Below are 5,077 nucleotides of genomic sequence, written 5' to 3'. Positions count from 1 at the left end.
CTGCTGCTGCAATCCAGAAAGACACTAAACTGGCTGGCATTCCTTTCCTACAGTAAAAGAATTAAAATACAACACACAGACCCCTTAAAAACCTACAAAGTAGTAATAACACAAATGTATTCAGAGACAAACAAAGGCCACCCAGAATGAAGACATCTAAACACAAACCAGGTTGGGGCTTCTAATTTACATTAGATTCCACCCCCCACCCACCCAAGTTTTTTTTTTTTAAACTAGGGTTTGACAGCAGTCCTAAAACACAACAGGATTGTGTGTGTGTGTGTGTGTGTGTGTGTGTGTGCGTGTGTGTGTGGTGGGGGAATGGAGATCTAGCTTGATTTCAAGTTGCAAAGTATCCCAAAGAAGAGATTGTGTGTCTGTGTACAGCAGAGAAGACTGACTTCCTTGGGGCTAGGACATGATAATCCTTAAAATTCATTACACCTTTCATTACTTTTTAATCAGGAAAGTAATCCCAGATACCGTGAGTACATATGGCTGGTCAAACTAGCACATTCTTACGCACTCTTTTGAAATATGAATATTTTACATAATCTTTGCACATTGATTTATTATAGTCCCCTTTTCTGGGAAATCCAGTATATACACATAATGCACATTACGTACATCAGAAAACAGAAATCTCAGCAGTTGTAACTAGTGAAAGATTAGATCTTCTTCACAATTTTATTCCAACAAGTTTGGAACTTTCTAAAATGAATTTTCTAAAATGTCCATGTTGAAATACAGAAGGAATAATTTCCTTGAAAATAAGATCTCAATCCTAGCTACCATACCTAGAATCCTATAGAACTTAAAAATTCTATAATTGTTTGATTTTAGATTAGTCCAATTTGGAGTTTAGATTATTTTATTATTTTATTTATTTATTTGTTTGTTTTGTTTGTTTGTTCAACTTGTATGCCGCCTTTCTCCGAAGACTCAAGGTGGCTTACAATGCATTTAAAAACCATATATAAAAACATTAAAAATTAAAACATTAAAACCAATTAAAACCCATTCACACCATTCATGGCCGGATCTCGCCAGATCACAACAGCGAGATCAACGGCCCCAGGCCTGCCGGAAAAGCCAGGTCTTCACCACTTTTTGGAAAGCCAATAGGGTGGGAATGGTCCGGATCTCAGGAGATAACTGGTTCCACAGAACTGGGGCAGCCACAGAGAAGGCCCTCCCCTGCGGGCCCGCCAACTGGCATTGTTTAGCTGACGGGACCCGGAGGAGACCACCTCTGTGGGATTTTACCGGTCGCTGGGAGCTATGCGGTAGAAGGCCGTCTCGAAGATAAGATTAGATTAACAGAGTTGGAAGGGACATCTCGGTGGCAGCCACTCAAATATTGGAACACTGCTATCATGTCTCCCCTGGTCCTTCTCTTCACTAGACTAGCCATGCCCAGTTCCTGTAACCATTCTTCATAAGTTTTAGTCTCCAGTCCCCTAATCATCAAGGTTGCTCTCCTCTGCACTTTTTCTAGAGTCTCAACATCTTTTCTTATATTGTGGTGACCAAAACTGAATGCAGTATTCTAGGTGTGGTCATACTAAGGCTTTATAGAGTGGTATTGATCTTGATTGTATCCCTCTGTTAATGCAGTTTAGGATTGCATTGGCTTTTTTGGCTGCCACTGTACACTGCTAGCTCATATTTAGCTGATTGTGCACTAAGACTCCAAGATCCCTCTCACAGTTATTGCTATTAAGCCTGGTTTCACCCAATCTATACGTGTACTTTTGGTTTTTCTTGCCTAAGTGTAAGACTTTACATTTCTCTTTGTTTGTTTCTATTATCCCTAGGGAAGGCTAAGTAAATTTTGATTCGGATTTAATGAGCTTTCAGGAGTCCTTGTTTTTTAAATAATGTTTACTAATACGTCTACATCAAAATGCAGTCAGATCTCTCCAGCATTTGAGATTTCAAACTGCTAATTGGTCCCTGGACTTCTACTCCAAAGATTTGCTCTGCAGATGCCATCCCTTGATAGCTCATGAATTCACCTATTCCTGCAGTTGTTCCTGCTCTGCCAGTTGATATGCAAGAAGGAATACAAGGAAGTATTTCTGCCATGTATAACTGAGCTACAAGCTAAATTTTGACTAAAAGAAAGTTCAAAAGGAGACAAGGGAAAGGGCCTAAAGAATGAGACAAAGCTAATAAAAGATCATAGTGAACAATTCCCCTTGCTATTATGGCCTAGACATGACTGATTTGGCTTAAGAAGACGTAGATTTATATTCTAGATCATTCATAAATATGAATGGTTGGTAATTCTCAGTTTAATGTTCCCTAAAGAGCTGTAGTGTAATGTTTCAATGCTTTTGATGCATGTTGCAAAAGTATACAATGTTGGCTGTTAAAATATGAGTGTATGCAATAAAATTAGGAATACCTCTCTTTAACACTTTCATCAAGACTTTGTAATAATAAAGAAGAACAAACAACATTTGGAAGTCATGTGAAATTGGGATGTTTGTTGTTTAACTATTCAGACTCAAGCCATTTTTTTAAACATAGAAAGGATTAAGAGCTTGAAATCTTTAAGAAAGCTTTAGTGTCGCTTCTAAAAGGGCAAAAATATAAAGCCTTCAAACCCCAATGCTCTAGGCATCCACCTGTCACTTTCCTCTTTCTACATAATTGTCAGTTTTTATTGATCCTTTTAATCCCTTTTTCTTTGAAAATCTGTTGCCAGCTGATATTTCTTGCACCAAAAGAACTCTCCCTTTCTCTTTTTAAAGTGTGCATCCCCACAGGTAGTCTCATGCTGAGAGCTAAACTGAGGCTAACACTTTTAATTTGCTTTCTTGTGAGCATTAATGGCCTCTACTTGGGTTTAAAGTTTAGGTGATGCAGGAGAATTCTGTAAAGTTAAAACTGATTCACAGGTAAGTGCTTTTCAATTTTTATCTTGCCTTTAGGCCACTGTGCAATTTCCCAGTTCATTAATAAAATGCATCTCCTCTTTTTTCTAAACAGTAACACGTTTTAGGAATGTAGAAGCTGTGGGAGGGAAGAGAGGAAAAAAAATAACAAAGAGACACAGAAGTTACAAATGTTAAAGATGTTTATTTACATCCAACTTTTTTTTAAAAAAGTACAGCATCTGATTTTAAGATAATGTATATCATAAGAATAAAGCTCTTTATTTACAAAAATACAATTTTCATAGGAATGAAAGTTTTTGAATAAATTAAACCAACATTGGAGCCGGTCGGTGAATGCCCCATCTCTGGTTCTACTCAAGTACAAGACAGCAGTGAAAGTCAAGAATCACAACAGATGATTCTAGTTTGCCTTCTTTCAGGACTGATCATCTCAGGGTTCAGAACTTTGCCTGGGAGAGGCAAAACTGCATCCTGGGCCTTAGGAGTCTATTGGGCATTTGGCACGCTAAGTCCCTAGCAGGAGGCCCATGCACCCAGCTGAATCCGCCTTCTCTAAGCCCTTTCATTGCATTGTCAGGGCGTTCAAACCAAATTTTCATGCTCATTTTTCTTCATTAGAGTCCTACAAATTGTAAAATTGACTTTTCACCTTGTCTATAGCAGCAAATCTGTCCTCTCCCCCCCTCCTTTTCTAAATCATATGGATGCCCCCAAGAGCTCAGGATTGAAAAGGAAAGAAACAAAGTGGGATTTGTGAAATGTAGAAAAGTGCAAAAGGGAAAGAGTGATAGAAGAAAATCTTTAAAAAAAAGTGGGGGAGAGAAATAAAGCTATACTCTGGGCTAAAGCCTGCTTTTATAGCAGTGGGGAGAGGTTTGTTCAAAAGACTAAGTTATAGGCCAGCCTAAACACTGCTTTATGACAGCTTCCCTATCTTGGTGTACAATATATGCACACTCTCTCAGTGTTATTCACCCTTGACTTTCAGGATGGGAAAATACAGGACTTTGATATTTGAGAAATCAAGGTACAATTCTCCCCCAGCCTGCTTGTTGTATCTAGAGAAAACCCAGCTGGACCAAGTCCCCAGAATAAGCACTGTCTGCTTGGGAACTTTTGCTTGTGGGAGGCGAATACCCTTGGTTGGAAGTTGCCTTCTGCCTTCTAATGGTACTGCACAAAACAAGTCGTATTCGGCAGCAAGTCTTTGGGCAGGCTGTGGAAGGAGAAGAGACCCTCACCAGGCCCATAACAATAGTCTTCAGAAGTGGCTGGGCTGCTGGGGCTTGAAGTGCAGGCAGAGAGAGAAGAGGTGGCAGGAGATGCTGTGGAAATCCAGGATCCAGCATCACTGCCAGGGCTGGGTGGATCAGCGGAGCCCAAGAAATTGGGTAGCACCATCTCTTTGGGGGTTTTCTGAAGGCACTGATCAGCTAGCCGCAGGGTTTCCGAAAGGGCCCAGATGTAGTTGTAGGCAAAGCGCAGGGTCTCAATCTTAGTCAACTTAGTGTCATCTGGAAAGGTGGGCAGGACGCTCCGGAGCTCATCCAGGGCTGCGTTGAGATTATGCATTCGATTCCGTTCTCTGTCGTTGGCTTTGACCCGCCTGGTCTTTTTGATGGTGTGAAGGACAGATTCGTTCTTGACCTTGGTGCGGCCCCTACGCCTCTTTCCCCGTTCTTTCTCTTCTTCGCACCTCTGGGAGCCAGGCTCTGGGGAGACAAGGTGTTTGGGAAAGGCCAGGGAAGGGATCTGTAAGCCCCCGAGGCTCCCTTCATCATCCGTGATACAAAAGGACACGTCACTGCTGTTGTCAAGGTCAGAGTAGCTGGTCTCCAAAGCAGAGGACATCCTGTGAGAAGAAGAAGGTGGGGTGAGTGGCTGTAAGGCTGCATACTCAGAAAATGTGATGACACAGCTCCCATCACCCAGAGTCAGAAGGCACGGACAGATTTGGAAGCTAGCAGGCTGGTGAAGAAGGAAGATTTGAGCTGAAGATGAAACAAGAGGGAACTGAAAAATGAGGAACAATGGAAAGGGGGAAATATTTTTAAACAGAAAGAAAAAAAATGAATACTCGTTAAAATAAGCTTCTAAGGTAAACAAACTGGGGAGAAGTTGATAAAAAACTTTCCAAAAAAGGAAGCTCGGAATTTAAATTTAGAATCAAA

At 40.9% G+C, this 5,077-nt stretch overlaps 1 protein-coding gene across 1 annotated transcript; it reads right to left on the bottom strand.

Annotated features, from left to right (window-relative positions):
- Positions 1-4,070: 4,070 nt before the first annotated feature.
- NEUROG1 (neurogenin 1) lies at positions 4,071-4,757 on the bottom strand. Its single transcript, XM_070933901.1, has one exon. The coding sequence runs from the start codon at positions 4,755-4,757 to the stop codon at positions 4,071-4,073; it is 687 nt and encodes a 228-aa protein (XP_070790002.1).
- Positions 4,758-5,077: the final 320 nt, after the last annotated feature.

Source organism: Pituophis catenifer, unplaced genomic scaffold (genome assembly GCF_029215685.1).
Source record: "Pituophis catenifer annectens isolate HBS135680 unplaced genomic scaffold, rPitCat1.0.hap2 SCAF_2, whole genome shotgun sequence".
In the NCBI taxonomy this organism is placed as follows: Eukaryota; Metazoa; Chordata; class Lepidosauria; order Squamata; family Colubridae; genus Pituophis; species Pituophis catenifer.
Note: the sequence above shows the minus strand (reverse complement) of the source record. Positions and strands in the feature narration are given on the sequence as shown.